The 22447-nt window shown below is 38.0% G+C and overlaps 1 protein-coding gene across 1 annotated transcript; it reads right to left on the reverse strand.

Annotated features, from left to right (window-relative positions):
- Positions 1–11078: 11078 nt before the first annotated feature.
- LOC149783091 (uncharacterized) lies at positions 11079–14635 on the reverse strand. Its single transcript, XM_089933067.1, has 3 exons — positions 14514–14635; positions 13315–13446; positions 11079–11327 (listed from the first exon to the last, which is right to left on the reverse strand). The coding sequence occupies exons 1-3, from the start codon at positions 14554–14556 to the stop codon at positions 11191–11193; spliced, it is 312 nt and encodes a 103-aa protein (XP_089789193.1). The 5' UTR covers positions 14557–14635; the 3' UTR covers positions 11079–11190.
- Between the last annotated feature and the right edge of the window lie 7812 nt (positions 14636–22447).

Consider the following 22447-nt stretch of genomic DNA (forward strand, 5'->3'; position numbering starts at 1 on the left):
GGCATGTGTTCGATTGTATCTTTGCGTATTGGATTGTTATAAAAAATGTAATTGTTACCACTCCTAATAACCTCTCAAACTTTTTTCCACAAACAATTGTAACATTGCCATCCCTGTTTGTCCCTATAAAAACTTTACAATACCATTTCCACGTTAAACCTATTTACAAATTTAACATAGGATTTCCCGTACGCTTACATGTGGCCTAATGTTGATTCCGCTACGCTTACATGTGGCCTAATGTTGATTCCGCTACGCTTACATGTGGCCTAATGTTGATTCCGGTACGCTTACATGTGGCCTAATGTTGATTCCTGTACGCTAACGTGTGGTCTAATGTTGATTCCGGTACGTCCTCCAATAGCCTGATACAACTGCTGCGGTCAGTAAGATATGCTTACTTTTCCAAAGGATTTCGTCACGTGAACATGTCCATGTAAAAACTGTATCTAATAAAACAAATATTACAATCTTTAATTGAGATGAAGATGGATCGCCCCTTAATGCTTACCGTTGACCTAAATATTACATAAATTACTTTTAATCTAAAGCTCAAGTATTAAAGCAGCAGTTGAATCAACTCCGTGATATTTTAAACAACAGTGATATACGATAATCTTAGCAACTGTTTTAGACAGGTGACCTTTGCTACCTATCGAGTCTATGACTATATTATAGAATGTATAAAACTTAAGTTTGGCTTTATGCATAAGAGAAGTATGCATAAAGGTAACAATGGTGTAACCCCGTGTGTTCCTTGTAGCGAATTGTGTAAGAACTTTGTATTCAGAATTACACAATACAGTTAGCTGTCGTGAGTGGATTAAGTTGACACTGTTCGGATTAGTGCAATAAGTTGACACCGTCTGGACAATTTTCGACGCATTTTAAGTTCACAGTGAACAAGCGACGTTTTCGCTGTATCCTTTTCTACGATGAAGACATGGAACTCTTGCTTTTCTGCAAGGAACACGTTATCGGTGCATAATAAATGATCTCTTATTTTGTAAAAATATTTGTTCACAGATGTATTTTAAACAAGAATTCTTACTAGAGATACCATGAAGTTAATAACGACATCGTCAGCTAACGCATGCTTTCCAGAAGAAACTGATTATACCGTCATTCATAATTTGGAATTTTATGATTCTCTCAACCTTTATGGAACATTATGTATTTAATGCATTAAACAAAGGTTCTCTGGTACGGAATTTGGCAACCGTAACGCCCCCACCTCGAACTCCTGATTGTTTTCAAATAGTATCATAGGTAATGTGTAAGCAAATCCAAAGATTTAGTGAGTTGTGATTATTTTCTTTCATCCAGGATTGTAGAATACTTTTTTGTAGAGGTATAACTATCCAGTCTATATTGACTCCTTAATTAAACATAACTGAATCTGGCATTAGTCTTGTTTAGTCACTTTGGACTTATTTATTCACGTTGGTGTTATTCAGTCACATTGGACTTATTTAGTCACATTTATCTTATTCAGTCACATTCGTCTTATTCAGCCACATCGGTCTTGTTCAATCACATTAGTGTCATACAATCAGACTGGTCTTATTTAGTCACATTGGTCTTATTCAGTCAAATTGTTCTTTTTGAGACACACTTGTCTTGTTCAGTCTCATTAGTGTCGTAAAATTGCACTTGTCTTATTGAGACACACTGGTCTTATGCAGTCACATTGGTCTAGTTGTGTCACGTTAGTATTATGCCGTCACATGGTCTTATTTAGTAACATTGGTTTTATTCAGTCACATTGGCTTATTCAGTCACATTGGTCTTATTTAGTCACAGTTACTTTTCTTTTTAAAGGATTGCAGTGAAACGTAAATTATATTTGGACTTACAGTTGATTATTCATATTAATATATGACATTAAGGGTCATATATAATTTAATAGATACGAATTTAAAGTATAAATTGGTTTATTAAGATATAAAGACGAATGTATTGTTATATGTGTGATGTTCGTTATAAGATGTTGCAATTCTCAGTATCAGTTCTAGCAGCCTTATCTTTGTCTGTGTATTATTTAAGAACCCATTCAGGCTAAGAAAGTCCAGACGCGAGACAGACTGGCTATAGTGGCGTCAGTGTCCAACATGATTTACTTTTGTTAACTGGTTCTCTCTCTTTCATATTTTTATTTATTTTTTCCCTTAACCTTTTTATAGTATCTTTTCTACAAAAACTAGGCAGTTACATAATAAATCACTTATTGGTGATTCTGACAAGCCTATTTCTGTTAAAATATTACGGGACACATAAATTACTAAGAGACGTTTGTTGTCTGGTACTTTGCCTTTATCTCAAGGGTAAACAACCCCTGGCTTGCGCCGCGGATCCGTCCAGCCCTCAGTGCCAATTAAAACAAACAAGAAATCTGGCCTCGAACATTAATTATATTAAATAAATTGACGTTTGCGGCCCTCGAGTGGTCTTAGAAATAGTGTTTGAGGCTCTCGGGTGGTCTTAGAAATAGTGTTTGCGGCTCTCGAGTGGTCTTAGAAAATGCAATCTGGCCTTTGGCCGAAAACGATTGTGCACTTCTGCTTTATCTGATAAGTCTAGTGAAAATATGTTTTATTTAGGGAGTAGAGCTTGACTTTATCAATGGTCTCCCTTCAATTGTGTCAATTTGGTACCCTCAGTTATTAGATCATTGTAGGTATAAAGCCGTGTACAACAATGCTCGAATATATGTTACGTTATAAATTATGTTAAAGGTAGGGTGTATCCTAAAGGCGTTAAAATACGTATGAGACGGAAGACTGAGGACGCTAAATGAGTAGCAGCGTACTTTGATCTAGATGCTCTAGAATACACTAATGCATCTACATATAACGAAGGTGGGTGGTTTCGTGCTATATGCATCTACATATAACGAAGGCGGGTGATTTCGTGCTATATCCACCTACATATAACGAAGGAGGGCGATTTCGTGCTATATGCATCTACATATAACGAAGGAGGGTGATTTCGTGCTATATGCATCTACATATAACGAAGGCGGGTGATTTCGTGCTATATGCATCTACATATAACGAAGGAGGGCGATTTCGTGCTATATGCATCTACATATAACGAAGGCGGGTGATTTCGTGTTATATACATCTACATATAACGAAGGAGGACGATTTCGTGTTATATGTATCTACATATAACAAAGGAGGACGATGCTGTGCTATATACATCTACATATAACGAAGAATATATACAACCTATTACATTCGCACACTCAGAGAATAATGCAGAACATATAGAATCCTAGTGATCAACACTCAGTTTCCAGTGACTGGTTTACAAATAGGTAAAATACGAGTGCATGTTCATTTTTAACGGTTACAACGTGTTTATGCGGAGATTGCACTGTGAAACAATTATATGCAGAATATTCATGAAACACATATGCATGCCCCAAGGAAACGAAAATATCCTCATGTCATGTGGCTACAAAATTTTCATGCCGTATAATGTATGTGATTATTTTCAGCAATACACACGACTGAATATGACTTTATGGATGACAGATTGAGAGCATGAGATGTTGTTAATGCCTAACGTACTGAAACTCAACAATATAAACTGCAAGAGAAAAATTATTTAGATAACTATTAGAGTTTCAGATTCTAAGATATTTTTGTCCACTTTATCCTTGTGCTATTTTGGAGCTTTCAGGTTCGTTCAAACATATGTAAACCCAAAGGGTACTAAAGTTGTTTTAATTGGATCACATATATAGAAACGGAATATTTAACTTGTATGAGTAGGGATAGAACCTTAGGCAAAGCGGTAATAAAACTTATAAAACTCACATTTCATTCTTTACAAATGTTTGATTACGTGCAATAAATATGGAAAAGGTATCCACACAAATTGAATTTCTTCTCCAATCAGCAAAATATAAAATCTCTGTGATTAGTGAATGTTTGGCAAATACGACGTATTTTCTAAAGTCACAACTAAGACAACATTATTAGTAGAGTCTTCTGAAACACCTAAGCTACCAATGTTGTACTGTTATTAGTAGAGTCCTCTGAAACACGTAAGCTACCAATGTTGCAATGTTATTAGTAGAGTCCTCTGAAACACGTAAGCTAACACTGCTGTAATGTTATTAGTAGAGTCGTATGAAACACGTAAGCTAACACTGCTGTACAGTTATTAGTAGAATCCTCTGAAACACGTAAACTACCAATGTTGTAATGTTATTAGTAGAGTTCTCTGAAACACGTAAGCTAACAATGCTGTAATGTTATTAGTAGAGTCCTCTGAAACACATAAGTTACCAATGTTGTAATGTTATTAGTAGAGTCCTCTGAAACACGTAAGCTAACACTGCTGTAATGTTATTAGTAGAGTCGTATGAAACACGTAAGCTACCAATGTTGTAATGTTATTAGTAGAGTCCTCTGAAACACGTAAGCTACCACTGCTGTTATTAGTAGAGTCCTCTGAAACACGTAAGCTAACAATGCTGTAATGTTATTAGTAGAGTCCTCTGAAACACGTAAGCTAACACTGCTGTAATGTTATTAGTATAGTCCTCTGAAACACGTAAGCTACCAATGCTGCAATGTTATTAGTAGAGTCCTCTGAAACACGTAAGCTACCAATGTTGTACTGTTATTAGTAGAGTCCTCTCAAACACGTAAGCTAACACTGCTGTAATGTTAGTAGTATAGTCCTTTGAAACACGTAAGCTACCAATGCTGCAATGTTATTAGTAGAGTCCTCTGAAACACGTAAGCTACCAATGCTGTTATTAGTAGAGTCCTCTGAAACATGTAAGCTAACAATGCTGTAATGTTATTAGTAGAGTCCCTTGAAACACATAAGCTAACAATGCTGTAATGTTATTAGTAGAGTCCTCTGAAACACGTAAGCTACCACTACTGTAATGTTATTAGTAGAGTCCTCTGAAACACGTAAGCTACCAATGCTGTACTGTTATTAGTAGAGTCCTCTGAAACACGTAAGCTACCACTGCTGTAATCTTATTAGTAGAGTCTTCTGAAACACGTAAGCTACCACTGCTGTAATCTTATTAGTAGAGTCTTCTGAAACACGTAAGCTATCAATGTTGTAACGTTATTGGTAGAGTCCCCTGAAACACGTAAGCTACCACTACTGTAATGTTATTAGCAGAGTCCTCTGAAACACGTAAGCTACCAATGATGTAATGTTCTTAGTAGAGTCCTCTGAAACACGTAAGCTAACACTGCTCTAATGTTATTAGTATAGTCCTCTGAAACACGTAAGCTACCAATGCTGTACTGTTATTAGTAGAGTCCTCTAAAACACGTAAGCTACCAATGCTGCAATGTTATTAGTAGAGTCCTCTGAAACACGTAAGCTAACACTGCTGTAATGTTATTAGTAGAGTCCCCTGAAACACGTAAGTTACCAATGTTGTAATGTTATTAGCAGAGTCCTCTGAAACACGTAAGCTACCAATGCTGTAATGTTATTAGTAGAGTCCTCTGAAACACGTAAGCTAACAATGCTGTAATGTTATTAGCAGAGTCCTCTGAAACACGTAAGCTACCAATGCTGTAATGTTATTAGTAGAGTCCTCTGAAACACGTAAGCTAACACTGCTGTAATGTTATTAGTAGAGTCCTCTGAAACACATAAGCTACCAATGTTGTACTGTTATTAGTAGAGTCCTCTGAAACACGTAAGCTACCAATTTGCAAATAAATGTGAATAGAAAATTCCTCTAATCTTGATGAAGTGGTTTTTGCTAATTCGTCCTAAAGTCCAAAATTTGATGTATGCAAAAGGTCAAATATATATATATATATATATATATATATATATATATATATATATACGTGTGTGTGTATGCCAAATTTCAGTTTTGTAGACTTGAAATGTGTTTTGTTTAATTGCGATAACAAAGCTTATATCAAAGATGGGTCTGAATCCAAAGGGTTTTAAAATGTACGCAAAAACATTGATACCATTGCTGTAACGGCCCGAAAGTTCAATCAGATCATTTGACAATGACACAATTTATAAAGTTTAATATCGGTAACTGTAATAGTTTTTTATGCGATGAGTTAAAACGGATTCGGCAGGGATGTACAGCCAAGAATCTGACCCCTTTTGCCCTCGCTTGTGGGTAAGAAAACGAAAGTAAGAAATAAACATTCGAACCTGCTAGTATGAACAGAGAAGCGACAAGCACAGCAGTCCTTACAGTTCGTACAGTTTGATATTGTACATTAATGGCCTTATTCTGGGTTAATGGAATTTAATACCATGGCAAATGGGATGGTTCACTAGTAGATAATACTAGTCACGATGTAAGGATACAGCCTATGGCGCACAAAGCAGATTAAGAAGTTTGCAACCTTTGCAACCATCCTTGGATGAACGTTTTACATACCGACAGAATACTTGCACTAATTAATAATCGAGTTCGAACTCGGTTAGTATTGCTTAGATTTTAAGTAAAACTCAGTAAATGTTTAAATCTTTCAAGCCATAACTCGAACAAAGAAATCGAGTGGTCAAGCAAGCGAAACTAGGTAAACAGGGAACAATTACAGTTTTCTTCCGGTGTAATAATCTTTCATAATTACTTCCCTGAAATCACTGCCCGCCATATTTTGGTCAACCTTTTGTAAAGAATGTACGTGAACAATTAACATCCATAATGTACATTGATTCTCTTTATTTCAAATCATCCTTTTTCTCAACACCTGCCAAAGCAGATGTTTTGTTAATTTATCACTGTTGTGTATATTATTATTATTATTATTATTATTAGTTGCGTTTAATTTTGTCGTTCTATATCAGTAGAAGTCATTGTTACGTTTTATTGTAATTCGCGAGTAAAGACGACTATAACTTAGCGCTATCTTTCGTCTGCGTCCTGACTGTTCCCAAGAGAAACATGGAACAAGGTCGAAAGCACGGATTTTAGGTGCACCAGAACTCGCTCACTAGGCTAACCGAATTTAAGACATATATAGTCCCATGTATAACAAACAGACAGGAGCAAGCTCATCCCAGGATCCCTTATTACTTGATGGGTACATGATTTAAAATAAATTGATATAGAATTACACCGATATAATCAAGAAGGGGCTATGTATATTTAATTTCAATTGTTTCTTAGTTTTTTTAAACTTTTTTATTTCATTATATTCTATGAGTAATGTGACATTGTATAGCTAACCTTGTCCGAAAGCAGTGTTATCGTTGCAATCAGCATTCTTTACCTTTTCCGACTGAAGGATACTCATTAGGATTACTATCTTAAACCTAGTCAAGGACATTGTGTTTACCATGTTCTTTACTAAGTAACAGTCCTTCTAATTATAACTAAGATTTTATCTTGTAAACATTCGGAACCTTCTAGAATGGAACTTCCTATTACGTAATATTTTTCTCAAAATGCTAATTGTTACCTAGGTCAGGTAAAGGAGTATAAAATATTATTTACTAGAAGAAAATGTTCTTCCTGCGATAACATCTGAAGTAGAAATTAGTCTAATCGTTGTGTCCAGTGTCTGTTTCGGAATGGAATTTATTTTTTCAAATTATTTATTCACTTGAAATACAAAGTGCTGATCAACAATAATATTCTAGAAAAATATTACGTAATAGGAAATTTCATTCTTTAATGGAAACAGTTTCTCTTGTGACTATCACGTCATAGCCTCAATAATTTCTTAAATGTATATTAAGTTTGTTTCAACTGCTTAGGCAAACATTCAAAAGAATTAGCTGGAAAACAATTTAATTTTACCTGCACACGCGTACCCGCATACCACGGACTCTTTGTGTCCGTTTTGAATCGTGCCAGAACCATAATATGCCTAAGACATCTATGAGTACTTTTAACACAAATGTACACAGATAAACCACATATGATAATGTGTGGAGTGAAAAGGTGTGGAATCCCTAGGTCTGCACTTAATCTGTTGGAAACTGAATATACGCTATTCATTTCATCATTATCATGGGTCTAAAGTTCTTGTTCATGAAGACTTTACCTTTGAACGTGATTTTTAAGGATTATAAAGCGATTTAGACAGATACTAAACATAAACTAGACATGTGGTTAGTGGTACTGGTTCATATTTACTTAGAAACCAATGCTTTGTATCTGGTGGGTCACTGCTGCGGTCATGACTATGTAATAGGGAAACCGCGTGATATAAACTCACAGCACTGAACAGCTTTAATTGCATGTAACGTTTTCATAAGACTCTGTACAGAACCGTGTTGGAAATAACGTGTATCGAAAGCATAGTCCCTTGTAAGTTCGAATCAACGTTTATTGCTTGTAAAGTTTTCATAATACCACAGAACCGTGTTGGAAATAACGCGTATCGAAAGCGTAGTCCTTTGTAAGTTCCTATCAACGTACTCGTAGCCTTCGGGTACACTTCACCGTCTTAAATGAGCAGAACATGCTGCAAAGACCAGAACAGTGTTAAGCCTTCACACAGTTAAGCTTAGCCTTAAAACTTCCTGGAGTGTTTTGTTCATCCGTGGTAACCTAAACATGTTTTCGTTTTCTTTGTCACTACTGAGAAACTATTTGATGGTGTGCTTCATGACACAGTAAAAAAATTTTGTCTCATTACTGGATACACAGAGAATCCGTATTAGTTATGCACAGAAGAGACACTACGTGTTTTCTCTATTAATTTTGGATAAAAATGGAATCTGTATCAGTTATGTGAGATCAATGTGCTCTGTTTGTACAAAACATGCATCAAACCAACGAATGTATATACTGAAGTGGTGTCCTGACTTTGTCTCAACATGATATGTCACAGTTAAAACAAGAAATATCTAACGTCTTTATTCTTCTCATTTATGCAATATGTTTTGTTCTCAATCTGTTCTGGCAAATCTATGAAAGATTTTCTTTTGAGCGGTTGATGCATATTTATTTTCAATGTTGAATTTTAAATAATATCAAACTTTGATCTTGTACTTGTATCATGTTGAAAGCCAGAACGTAGTACGTCGAATAAGCATTCAGTGACCTTGCCCATTTCTCTTTTGTTGATTATGATAAAAGTTCTCTTTTCTGTGGTAAAAACATTTATATTCAAGAGGTCTTCCCCTATCAGCTTGTCGTTTTATACGTTTGATCGTTAATCGTTAAGTCCATTTGTTATTCCACAAAACAAAATTGAAAACTGTTTTGAAACATGTTTTTCATTTTACTTTTAACACTTTAATATACACTTCACTATTTTACATGTGAATGTTTGAAATATCTAACATTTAATCTTAGGGTTTTATCATACGTCTCCGCAAAAATTACCCGGCTGTCACCAGGCTGCTGCAGTGTCTGTCACGTTACATTTTTTGAAAATAATATCTGAAAACAATTTATCCCTAATGCATACTAAAACTGTCTCTGTGTCACATGTAATCTAAAGGAATGATTTCACATACCTTTGGAAGCGAACTGGATGCCAAACTCCGTTGTATCAAAAGCGATTTAACGCAATTACACCGTCATACTTAATGAGTGAACATAAGAGCAAATGAGACAGGAACCGAACCGCAAATTCTTAGGGTTTAAGAATCGCGAGACTAAGACAGGTGTGTCCACCCCGCGCATCACATCACGCAGGGTACGACATCTTTACAGTACTGAAGTTATCAGTCAGTTCTACTGACATAAAAGGGAATTCTAAGCCACTTTAGCAACAGTTCCTGCAGAAAATGACAATGGTTTCAGATATGCATATCAAGAATTACTGATAGGTGTCCAATGTAGAAACGTACGTTGAATATAATGGCCACGATAGAAGATCTATATGTTTCTGCTTCAGAACCTGCCGGCAGATCCTCACAAAATGAAGCATCACATTTTCATGTTGTAACAAAGTTTGACTCCGAATCAAAATATGTTCCGATGTATTTCAACATGTACGAGCGGTGTCTTAAATATCCGAGAGTTCCCTATACCATCACCCTAGCATCCTCTGATATGCCATTTCAAATTCACACGAACTCATCAAATGTTATGGTATCCGATTCCACTCATTAGTCCGTCCAAATAAAAGAGCTGCCATTTAAAAAAAAAAAAATTCGTCCTTTGCCAAGGAGTCCAACCAGTTCATTAGGTTGATATCTCCAAACATAAGGTAACCTAATTCGTCGAAGTTGTATAGAAAAATGTAAGATACTGTTAGGCCGAATAGATCGGAGGCTGAATGCAAGAAATCTCGTTGTCACTCTGGCTGTTGATTATATTCTTGTGAGTCTTTTCCGTTGTTGCCCCCGAGAATGTTGTTGGAATGTGAGTACGGAAACTGTCCTGAGGATACCATAGCCGTATTCTTAGCTCCTATGTTGGCATCGTCACTGTGAGCTGACCAATCTTTCATTCGATCCCACGTAACTCCTGTTGGTCGAAATATTCTCTGTAGCCACCATATAATTGACTTAGTCAAGCCAATAAAGCTAGCGACGTGTCGCCTCTTTGTGGCGCCAGCAGTGTCCAAACTGATCGTTCTGTCAAGTTCATTTGGAGCTTTGGCATCTTCCATTGACTCTTTCCAAGATTAATTACTCGACGTTGTAATATTGATTTTGATCATTAAGATTTTAAGAGTTTGCAATTAAAATTTAAAAGTTGGTTCGTCATGTTGGAAGAACGTTTCTTGAATATCCTGCTAATGCAAGCGGCAGTCGAGGATGAGAGGTCACAAGAAACATTTTCACAGAGACATTTTGGTAGAAAACATGCAGGATTTGAAATTATGCGTTTCTTTTCTGGGCCTGGTTATTCAATTTCTGTATAATGTTTAAATGTTTCTCTTTTTTTATATAAAATGAATACAGTTTTCCTCTATTATCTGACTCAAATTTTTCCTTGCAGTGTGCCATGCATATTTTCTTATCTGATGACCATATATAAATTTTATTTTGATTTTCGTTGTAACGTCTGTACGATATTTGTCTGTGCGTGGTCATAATATTCAATAAAACTAAATTATTTTCATAAGTACTTCAATTTTATAATTATATAGCTTTATTACAAGAGAAATTTCCTTTCAAATAACATCAGAATATATATATATATATAATTCAGGTGAAATTAATAACAAAAGTATATGGTTTCTGACTATGGTTTTTCCATTTGTGCTCTCCGTCTCGTATAAAGTAACTTGTATCAGATCGGTCTCCATTTATTTATCCGACGACATCAAGGAGTCCACCAATCACATCAGAAATATCCGAACAGTGGCACTTGCCTTGGTAACAAAACTCACGATGACGATTGTCCCGACAGGCGCCGATGTCACGGCAGTCTGTTGAATGTGCGCATGCTGTCAAACGAAATAGAATTATTATCAATACTGAGATATAACAGCGAACAATGCGATAATAGGCATCAATCTGTGAACGTAGTGGACACAGTCCCGACATCCTATTTTAAGCAGGCTGGTAATAATTGTGTTTATACACTTGAATTCATACCTAGCGCGAACAGGATATATCTCACCTACAGAAGCCATTCTTGACGGCAGTTCTGGTTTTATGCTGTTAGTATCAGAATGTGTACAGTTCACAGGAATATAGTATTTTAACGATATGTCAACACAATACTGAACGCAAGGATTAATTGAAAAACTCAGATTGTATAGTGTTATGTCTAATTAACTGTTTGTTTGCTTTTCCTAATGATTATATATTATATACATCTGTGTTTTGTACTTGACCTTTGTTCAAAATCATGTTAATCGTGTATCTGATCAGTGAGGCTTATTTCATAAACAACATATTATAAGCTTAGATTTCAATATTAGTGTAGATTAAAATATCCAGGTCATTATTAAACATGTTTATTTGAATTGGAGTTAAAGATAGTCTTGATTCTGACTTAAGAAAGTTCACAGAATATTTTCAGAATGTGCGACTTAGGTCAAGTAGAGGAGTATATAATCTTGTTTATATTGGGATTGCTCATTCTTGCCCTAACATCTGAAGCAGAATCAGTCTTATTGTTGTGTTCACATTTTAATTTGGTTGGATTTATTTATTTATTAAATTATTTTTCACTGGAATTGCAAAGTGCTCAATAATATTACTGGACTAACCAACTTTTTTGTGCAAACATTTGTTCTTATTCTTTCTTTTTCTCTCGTTCTCTCTCTTTTCTGTTATTTACCTTAAGATCACAGAGTCGTAACAATCGTAGAGTCGTAAAATTCGTACATACATTATGTATTTTCCCGTCCCTCTCCTCTCCACCACACTAGATCTAAAATGACACCAATCCCTCCCCTCCCCTCCACACACCACCTAAAAAGGACACCAATCCCTCCTCTCCCCACCACACCCACCTTAAATGAATGACACCAATCATGCATCTTGTTTTTGATACTAAGGAATTATTAAATATCAATTGATTTACACGGTACATTTAACAGTGGACCTAGTTTTGAATCTCTTGGATTTGTTCTCAACAAACTCTTGATTTACACGGCACATTTAAAGTGGACCTAGTTTTGAATCTATTGGAGTTGTACTCAACAAACTCTTAATTTAGACCGTAATTCAATCTCTTTTTACTAATCCATGAATCATGATATATATTTATTAATCTTTAGACTAAGCATGGTTAGATTCAGAATGAATCTATGTTAATCTTTATTTTAAACCATGACTAATAATGAAACCTTTACTAATCTTTAGACTAAACCATGGCTCATAAATTATCTTTGTTAAACTTTAGACTCTGGATCAAAGGTAATAGTCTAGTTTGTACTGCTCGCAACCCTTCAACCACAAGTTTAAAAAAAAATTATAATGAAACGTTAAAATCAATAATAGAAAAATAACAAAATAAGATAAGTAAATGCATACTAACAGCAAACAAAAAAAAAACAAAACAAAACTTAAGAAAAACGCAATTTTACATAACAAACAAAAAAAAAATAAATAAAAAATAAAGGGTTCACATAGAAAAATAAACTTCACCCTGATGGAAATAGTTCAGTGAAGAATTCATTAATAAATCACTGCTAAACTATAACAATCTTTAGAAGGAAAATTTATTGGGAAAAGAATTAATGTGGTCATTTGTTAGGGCGACGATTAGCTGCCCATTGACAAATTTAAAGAAACAAGGACACTTTTGAGGGTCACGATAAATTTTAATCTTCTCTGTTTGGAATTATTTTATTTATTAACTATGATTAACTTTCCCGTCGTTGGCATTAATAAATTAATACAGCAATTAGGCAAGATAGAAACTAAATTAGGTAAGATATTGTATATTCTAATTTTCTAAAGCGAAAGCTGCATTCTTACTGTGACTCGTTAAGCACGTGCAGTGATGGTTTATACAGGCATAGTCTTGTCCCTCGGAGCACGTGAAACTACGATCAAGGCATAATCTGTTGGCCCAGCAAGAGATATCCGGAGCAAGACTCTGGCCATATACTGAAATCAAACAACAAATATAACATATAGAAAACTCAACAAATATAGCAACCACACAACTGTCTGCAGCACATGCGACCACCTAAATAATATAGAATTTACCCTTTCATTGCTGAATTCTTTAGAGCACGGAGCAAGACATATAATGGTTCAAGGAAAAAATGTTTTCAGTGATGTGAGATACAGGTTTTTAATTTGCGTTTTAATTTGCACCTCATCGTGAACATAGTACCAATATTCCAGCATCTGTAGGAAGTAAATATGCCCAACGTAAACAAAATGTAGACAATCAAAATTGTTTAAGATTTAATGTATAAAGTGTACCTTGTCGAGAAAAGGAGCTATAACTTTAAAAGAAAGAGATTGTATATGTGCAACACGTAAGCTACCAATGAGGTAATGCTATTAGTAGAGTCCTCTGCAAACTACATAAAAAATTATAGTTAAAATATTCAAAACGTTACAATGAAAGTTTTATACAAACATTAAAATTTTATTCACATGTAATTAGATGGAATTTATTTGACCAACATTTTTTTCACTAAGATGTGGAGTCAAGTTTTGTGCTAAAAGTGTCTTATCATTTAAATTTGCAAGTAAACGTAATTTGAAAATTCCTCTTGTCTACCTTAAGTGGTTTTTACTTTTTCTTGCTAAGAGGTTTTCATTTAAAAGTACAAAAAGTAACAAGATATAAATGCGTAAAATAGGTTTTCCATATATGTGTGTGTGTGTGTGTGTGTGTGTGTGTGTGTGTCAGCCAAATTTCATTTTTCCATACCTGAAATAGTCTTTGTTTAATTGCGATAACAAAGTTTTTCCAAAGATAGGTCGGAGTCCAAAAATTTTAATGTCCGCATAAAAATGAAAACATTGGAATAACGAATCAGATCATTTGTTTATAAAGTTTAATATCGGTAACTATAATAGTTTTTATGAGGTAAGTTAAAACGGATTCGGCACGGGTGTACGGACGTACAGACACTGAGCTGCAAATAATAAGTCCCCTTCTGCCATCGCATAGGGGAAAGAAAAAGAAAGAAGAAAAAAAAAATAAACATTCCAACCTGCTAGTATGAATAGAGAAGCGACAAGCACAGCAGTCCTCATTCTAGTTCGTACAGTTCGATCTTTTACATTAATGGTCTTATTCTGGGTTGATGTAATTTTATACCATGGCAAATGGGATGGTTCACTTGTAGATAATACTAGTCACGATTTAAGAATACAGCCTGTGTCGCACGAGGCAGATAAAGAAGTCTGCGACTTTTGCACGGATCCTTGAATGAACGTTTTGCAGATCGACTGAATACGTGCACTGCATAATACCAGATTTTGAACTCAGTCAATTGTTAGAGTTAAAATAAAATTCAATGAATGTTAGATCGTGCAAACAATAACACGACTGACGAACTGAGTGATCAAGCAAGTATAGTTAAGTAAACAGACACAAATTATATGTTTGATATGGTGCAATATTCTTTCATAAATACTTCGCTTGGAATAACTGCACGCCATATATAGGTCAATCTTTCGTAATGACTGGACAAAAAAAGTATCCCAAATTAATTGGGGAAAAACAGGTTAGTAGTGAAGGGGGATACCCTACGTACAATGGGAATTAGCATTACAGAACCCCTTGGGACAATCTACGTACAATGGAAATTTAACATGGCAAAAAATCGTGGGTCAATCTACGTACAAGGGGAATTAACATGGGAATAAATCGTGGGTCAATCTACGTACAAGGGGAATTAACATGGGAATAAATCGTGGGACAATCTACGTACAAGGGGAATTTAACATGGGAATAAATCGTGGGTCACTTTACGTACAAGGGGAATTTAACATGGAATTTTTTTTTTTTTAAATTTTTAAAAAAGGGGTAGGCAATGGAAAGGCTATCTCTTTTCGAGATATATGGCTGGCCCTGAAAAGGGCCTTTGGTTTATGTTAATATGCCCTTAACATAAAGGGCATTTGCGACATCTTCTTTTCCTCAAACTTCGTCTTACAGCAGGGCCATACATCAGAGTCCTCTTGAGGCAACCTTGTCTCTCTATATAGACTCTTCTTATCCACAGGCTGCTGTTGGTCCTGTGGACAACGGTCCACTTGGATCGGACATACATGAGCATGTCCGTCCTGAACATCATTGTTGACACAAGGGTTGAAGATTCAACGTCTGTCCACATGTTGAGGCTCCGAGAATAGGTGAATCAATGCAGTGAACTGCGCTTATTTATAGGGACAGAAAGGATTGAAACGGATTGAGTTCATTCACCAATCCGAACACGCGTTACAGAATTCAGTTAGCCCGCATCCAATCCGAAGAGAGCAGTCTGTGACGTCACGTAGTCTATATAGATTCGCTAGCGCTTGTGTGCAGTCAATCTATGCGACAGTGATTCAACATGACGGAAACTCAGAAAACGATCCATTGGGCTGCACCAACAGGGAAGACTGCCCAAGGGAACCCGGACTTACTTTCAGAAGAGGTGAATTGGGATTTTGTGGATTTTCTCTCCTCGCAAGAATTTGTTCCGGAACCTTCGTTACCTTCTTCATTACCGCAAGTGGAGAATTTTAGACAGAGACAGAAAGAAGAATTGGAGAAATTCATACAACGACAAAAGGAAGCGGAACAGGCTTTTCTCCTACAGCAACAGCAGCAAGAAGAAGAGGTAAGAAAAGAACAACAGCAGCAACAGCAAGAAGAAGTATCAGCAAAGAAACAAGAGAGTGAAAATCAAACGGTCACGGTACTGTTGGACATTTTAGCGGAGTTAAGAAGTCTGAAACAAATGTATCAGACTTCTTTATCACGACCGAAGAGAATACGACCTTCCCGAGCTAAACACGTCAACCCTGTGACTAAGCCTACCGTACCACCCTTAGTGATTTCAACCCAATCATCATCAACATTACGCAGTTCAGAAGTAGGCCTTGGCCGTGGCAAAGGCATAAGGCAGTTAAAGTTGATTGCTTAAACTCACCCCTACACCATAAATAAAAAAGGCCCTTTTCAGGGCCACCCACATTTCTCGAAAAGAAATGCAATTTCAATTTGCCAATAACTCAATAAAAAACCCACCCATTTTACCCTTATAGTACGTGTCTGTGTATGAGTGCGTGAGTGTACGTTCTTATTTTAAAATCAAAACTCAAAGACACTTACCTTTTATCATTCATTTATTCTTTTATCCATTGTTACAATCCAATTCACAATTCACAACATAACACTTTAATGAAAAGTTCATTGATTTCTTCTTTTCTCCTTGTTTAGTCTCTCTGTTTTTTGAATTTCTTCACCGTCACACTCTTTTCCTCTTCTTCTTCCTCCTCGCTTTCTTCCCTTCTTCTTTTTTTCTCCTGTTTCTTTTTCTTCACCTGTCTTCTTTCTTCCTCAGAAGAATCCCTCTCTTCCTCTGAAGAATCCCTCTCTTCTTCTGAAGAACTCCTCTTTTCTTCTGACTCCTCTTGTTTCTTTTTTGGGCAATCTGGAGACCAATGTCCTTTTTCTTTACAATAATAACAGGTATCTTGACTTTTGTCTTTTTTATCCCCTGTTTTTTTTCTTTTTTGACGGTCTGGACACTCTGAAGACCAGTGCCCTTTCTTCTGACAGATATAGCAAGTATCTTGACTTTTATCTCTAAAGGAAGGAGAGTAGTCCGTAGGCTGGTCTGAAGAGAATTTTCTAATGACCCCTCGCAAAGCTCTGACGAAACGTTCCATCTGGTTAGTCTCTTCCATCGTTGTGCTCGGCTTGAGAGTGAAATGAATAGTGAAAGGACAAGACACACACCCTTTTATATACGCTGGTCTGCTATGACTATAAAGTAGCTCATGGTGTTTGAACTTGAGTCATTTGACCTTTTGCTTTCAAGATGAAACGATTTCATTCATTCGAGAAGAAAGAAGAAGAAGAAAGTAAGAGGCAGAAACGTGATCTATCGCCTCGTACCAGGGCTGAAATCTTGGCACAAATTCATGCCAGTGATTTTGAAGAGGACATGAGTGAACCAGAATCCGAACCCTCTAAACCAAGTTCACCACCCTTAGTCAACCCTGAAAAGTACTATTCCATTCGAGAGACGGAAAAGCGCTCCTCTAGAAAATTTAGAACCACGGCTTACAAATACACAGTGAAGTTTAAAGATTTCAAGGCTGAAGTACCGTTAGAGAAAGCAGAAGTGTTCATCACTGAGGTGTGGGATTCTTTGCTCACTGCACTCAAGCGACAATGTCAACCCAAAGAAGACGATCGCTTGAGACTTTCCATACAACACGACGGTTTGAAATCCCCTGTTTGGATCGAGTTTAGCACCCCTGCAGAATTGACTGCTTCCAAAGTCATGGACAAGATTCAACACGTACAACAATCTAATGATCAGTTTGACATCACCGATGGTAAAGCCACACTGGACATGACCCACGTCTCTCCTCCTCAAGGGACAGGACGCAAAAAGATGTTATTGGTGGACGACCGTCGCAACACCAAAACGAGTCTCGTCCGAATTAACAACCCTCATGACCAGATGTGTTTAGCCCGTGCCATCGTGGTGGGACGAACCTATGCCAACAAGAACGACACGGTAGAATGGAAAAGAACCTGGAACACTATTCAACGTTCCGACCGAGCCAAACAACGAAACGAAGCAGAACTCCTGTTACAACAAGCCGGACTGCCCAAAGACACACCCTGTGGCATTCCTGAGATGCAAAAATTGCAAGATGTCCTAGCTCCACGATACACCTTGAAAGTGCACCCTCAAGAAATGCGCGGGCCTCTATTGTTTCGAGGCCAAGATTTTAAGGACGGAAAATACATTCATGTTTATCATCACGATGACCATTTCGATACCATTACCAGTATCACCGGATTCCTGGGATACGGTTATTACTGTGAGAAATGTGACCATGGTTATAACAATCGAGAGCAACACAAGTATTGTGGATCGAAATGCACAGGATGTTTGGCCTCTTCACCCTGTCTGAGCGAAGAACCAGTGCCTTGTTCAACTTGTCTGCGCACGTTTGTCAGCCCTACCTGTTACCAACAACATTTGAAGACGCAAGGTTCACAGAAAAAATGCGCTTGTCAACTCCTGAGATTGTGCTCTACGTGTGAACAAGTCATACGTACCAATAATACCAAGGCACACGTATGTTCAGGAAAGAAAAAATGTCACATTTGTCACCACATCGTGGACTTGGAACACGAATGTTACGTGCAAAAATACCAACCCCCAACAGAGAAAGAGGACGGTCACAAGAAGAAAGGCAATTTCATCTTTTTCGATTTCGAATGCATGCAAGAGACCGGCATTCACATTCCTAATTTCTGCGTGGCTCATCGAGCGTGCGAAAAGTGCATTTAAGAACCTATCTTCAGTCATTGCCCTCACTGCAGCAAGATTCCCGGAGGGCGTGAAAAAATCTTTCGGGGACCAAACACGTTAGATTTTGCCCAATGGGTCTTAGACCCCGTCGACAAGACGTGGAGCCAAGAGGACATCGAACGTTACGGAGATTGTCATCGTCATGCCACGGTGATGGCTCACAATTTCTCCGGATACGATGGACAGTTTCTTCTCAGATACTATACGGAACAAGGCACCGAGCGTCCTAAAGTGACTTTGAACGGAGCCAAAATCATTTTCATGCAAGTGGGACAAGTACAGTTTAAAGATTCGATGAGCTATTTGGCCATGCCTTTGAGTCGAATGCCTAAAACGTTTGGAATGACAGAAATGGCTAAAGGGTACTTTCCACACTTTTTCAATACGGAAGCCAATCAACATGCCGTTCTACCCCATTTACCAGAGGCTCACTATTACGACCCCGACAACATGCGTACCGAACAACGAGAAGCTTTCTACGCTTGGTACCAGATTCACGCCTCGGACCCTTTCGACTTTCAGGAAGAAATGCTAAAGTATTGTCGTTCCGACGTGGACATTTTACGGCGTTGCTGTGGAAAATTTCGAGAACTGTTCATGGAACACGGAGGGGTCGATCCTTTGAAAGAAGCTTGTACAGGATATCTCAGAATAGTGCTCCTGAATATTTACAATCACTATTCCAGTATAGGCTACCTGGTAATACTCCCCACCTGCGATCCATGTCAAGCAAACAGTATAAAATTCCCAAACCAAATAAGGAGTTATTTAAAAAAAGTTTCCAATACTCTGGAACTCTGCTCTGGAATAGTATTCCAGCTGAGATTAGAAATGCCCACTCTATTTCCTTCTTCCAAACCCAATATATCCAGTGGCTTCAGAGATGCAGCTTAAATAAATGAATTCCTTTGTATGAGGGCCTCAAGGTAGATTAGTTTTTAGCTAATTGTGTTACCCTCTTTAAATAAGGTCATTATTATTATTATTATTATTATACCATTGCCAAAGCGTGTTCCTTAGTGTATCGACAACGATTCATGCCTGAAAAGACTGTGGCTGTCATCAGTCCTCAAACGACCCACTTTGTCAAACGTCAATACTCGGTCAAAGCCCTACGTTGGTTACATTACTTGTGCGACAAGGAAGACAAGTGGATTCAGCATGCCCGCAACGGAGGGGGCGAAAAGACCATCGGAACGTATTCGGTCGATGGCTGGGACTTAGAAAACCCCAAGATCGTGTACGAGTTTAACGGTTGCTTATTTCACGGATGTCCCGTCTGTTACCCTGACCGTGGCACTAAAAATCAGTTTTTGCAACGAACCATGGAAGACTTGTACCAGGACACTTGTCAGCGACGCCTAAAGTTAGAACAGCAAGGATACCAAGTGGTGGAAATGTGGGAACACGAGTACGATCACCGTATGAAAACCGATCCCGAGTTTAAACGCCTCGTGGAAAGTTACCAGTTCATGGACCCGCTGAACCCGAGGGATAGTTTGTACGGAGGAAGGACCAATGCCACCTGTTTGCTGTACCAAGCCGACGAAGAGAAAGGAGAATAAATCAAATACTTGGACGTGTGTTCGCTGTATCCCTACGTGTGCAAATATTGTCGCTTTCCTGTAGGGCACCCGCAATTGTTAACGGAACACATCGACCTGAAAAACATTCGACAATACGAAGGCTTGATCAAGTGCAAAGTTTTGCCTCCCACGAACCTATACCATCCCGTCTTACCTCACCATTGTCAAGGCAAACTGATGTTTCCCTTGTGCCGTACTTGTGCCGAAACGTGCAACCAAGACCAACCTTGTCAGCACAGCCAGGAAGAACGTGCCTTGACGGGAACCTGGGTCAGCGTAGAATTGTTCAAAGCTCTGGACATGGGATACCAACTGTTAGAAGTGTACGAAATTTGCCACTTTCCCAAGACACAACAGTACCGCAAGGGTGATCCCAGTCAGAAAGGCATTTTCGCAGACTACGTGGATGCCTTTTTGAAACTGAAGCAAGAAGCCAGCGGCTATCCTTCCTGGTGTCACACTCCCGAAGACCAAATACAATTCAAAGAGAAATACTACGAACAAGAAGGCATCACTTTAGACCACATCGAGAAAAACGAAGGCAGGAGATCGTTTGCCAAAGTGATGTTAAATTGCTTGTGGGGTAAAATGGCACAACGACCGTGTTTACCCAAGACGGAATATTTGACAGAACCTTCCCGCTACTTCCAGATGATTCACGACAAAACCAAATACATGAAACACGTGGACGTCTTTCGAGAGAATTTGATCTTGGTCAATTACGAAGAAGATCTGGACTTTGTACAAGACGACCCTTTTGGAAATGTCATCATTGTGGCTTACGTGACAGCCCATGCTCGCTTAAAATTGTACGAAGCTTTAGAACTGTTAGAAGAACGCGTCCTGTACTTTGACACGGACAGTTGCATTTACATCCATCACCCGATTCAACATCACCCTAACATCGAAGGAGACCGTTTAGGAGCCTGGACAGACGAGCATCCCGACGACAAGATTCTAAGTTTTGTCAGTGGCGGTCCCAAAAATTACGGCTACGAATACCGGGACAAACAAGGAGAAGTGCACACGACGTGCAAAGTGAAAGGACTGACTCTGAATTATCGTACCAGTCGAGTGGTCAACTTTGGGGTATTGAAAGAAGCCTTGCAATCGGGAGAGGATGGAAACTTAAAAGTGACCACCTACCAACCGAACAAAATTGTACGTTTACCCACTCACCACATCGTCAGTCGACCCTTGGAAAAAGTCTATCAAATTGTATACCAGAAGCGAGTTCGACTTCCCAATCATTTCACCTTACCGTACGGTCACGTCGGTATTGGTCTGTATATAAAAAAGGAACCCTAGGCAAGATCGATAGTTCATTGTGACTACCAAGACCGAGCGAACAAGATGAATACTTTGAAAGAGACATCGTTGCAGTTTGGGGATTGTAAAAAAGTTGTATCTTCCTCTAGTGTGACTAATACTGGATGGATAAGACCCAGACATTGCGACGGAAAATGTCCGGAAGGAAACTGCGATTGTCCATGTGGTTACCATTGTAATTGCGTAACGGAGTTTGCAGACGAGTGCGATTGTGAGCCTTGCGATGGATACGATGCTGTACCTTGTGACCTGAGCGATGCCGTAAAGCATCATGGGAACTTTGTTCTCACTGCCCCTATCATGGAAAGTGATGCTGTGCGTGTCAAACCTGAGGGATGCGAAAGCGATGCCGCTCGTCCTCTTAGACATTTTACCGGGTTTAAAGGGGAATGTCGACCTTCACGTTTACCTCCCTACGGATGTCATCTAGCCCTGTGCAAACTCCTGTTCATGTCACCCAGCCCTAATCGAAACGAACCTGTGAAAGACGAATATTCGTTCCCTGTGCGTTTGTCGGAATACTGCGACTTTGAAAATCGTCTTCAATCGTTCAAAGGAAAATGGCCAAAGTATCTGGGAGGACCGACCCTTGAAGAATTAGCCAGAGCCGGATTTTTCTACTTGGGCGAAGGAGATAAAGTCAAGTGCTTCAGTTGCGGTGTGTCACTTCACCACTGGGAA

This window comes from Sinohyriopsis cumingii, chromosome 14 (assembly GCF_028554795.1).
Source record: "Sinohyriopsis cumingii isolate HCF-2022 chromosome 14, ASM2855479v2, whole genome shotgun sequence".
In the NCBI taxonomy this organism is placed as follows: domain Eukaryota; kingdom Metazoa; phylum Mollusca; class Bivalvia; order Unionida; family Unionidae; genus Sinohyriopsis; species Sinohyriopsis cumingii.